Source organism: Phaethon lepturus, unplaced genomic scaffold, assembly GCF_000687285.1.
Source record: "Phaethon lepturus isolate BGI_N335 unplaced genomic scaffold, ASM68728v1 scaffold26832, whole genome shotgun sequence".
Taxonomy (NCBI): domain Eukaryota; kingdom Metazoa; phylum Chordata; class Aves; order Phaethontiformes; family Phaethontidae; genus Phaethon; species Phaethon lepturus.
In genome coordinates, this window is record NW_010521607.1 from 2145 (window position 1) to 2725 (window position 581).

Here is a 581-nt window from a genome sequence, read left to right on the forward strand (position 1 = left end):
GACTCGACAGAGAAGGAGAGCAGTGTCACCTGTGGGCACGGGGGGGTCAGACTTGGTCCCCCCCCAGCAGGCACAGCATGGGGGTCAGAGACAGACACCCCAGCAGGAGCCCCAGGAGCACCCCAGCCCCACTCACGGTGCCAGAGTTCACGTATTTCTTCTTCTTGCATTTCTTCCTGGGGTTTAGCACCTGTGGACGGAGGGATGGGTTGGCCCTGGTGTGGGGTGTCCCCCCTCCTCCTGCCCCCCACCCTACCTCGTACACCGTGAACTGGCTCTGCGCTCGGGAGAGCTCCCTGTAGCTGGTGGCAAACTCCCCAATGAAGTCGTGGCTGCGGTAGGAGCGCGGGGTCAGCACGGCCAGGCACCCCGGTGAGGGGCAACCTGGGAAGTGGTGGCAGCACCCCAATGTCCCCTGCCACCCCACGGCCACGGCCTCACCTCCCATCCCGGTCCCAGTCGTACACGTCTATCTTCACTGTCCTGAAAGCAAAGGCAGGCAGAGGGTGAGCCACCGGCCTGGCTGGCATCACCTCCCCAGCCCCCCTGGTTTGGGGACACCCAGCCCCACAGCCCACCCC

General features: G+C 65.4%; 1 protein-coding gene across 1 annotated transcript in view; it reads right to left on the reverse strand.

Annotated features, from left to right (window-relative positions):
• CPNE9 (copine family member IX) overlaps nt 1–581 on the reverse strand; it is a gene marked incomplete at both ends in the record, with an annotated part of 5438 nt that overhangs the window by 2052 nt on the left and 2805 nt on the right. The window contains 3 exon segments of the mRNA XM_010281586.1: nt 131–190; nt 257–332; nt 442–483. Coding sequence (XP_010279888.1) covers nt 131–190; nt 257–332; nt 442–483 — 178 coding nt within the window.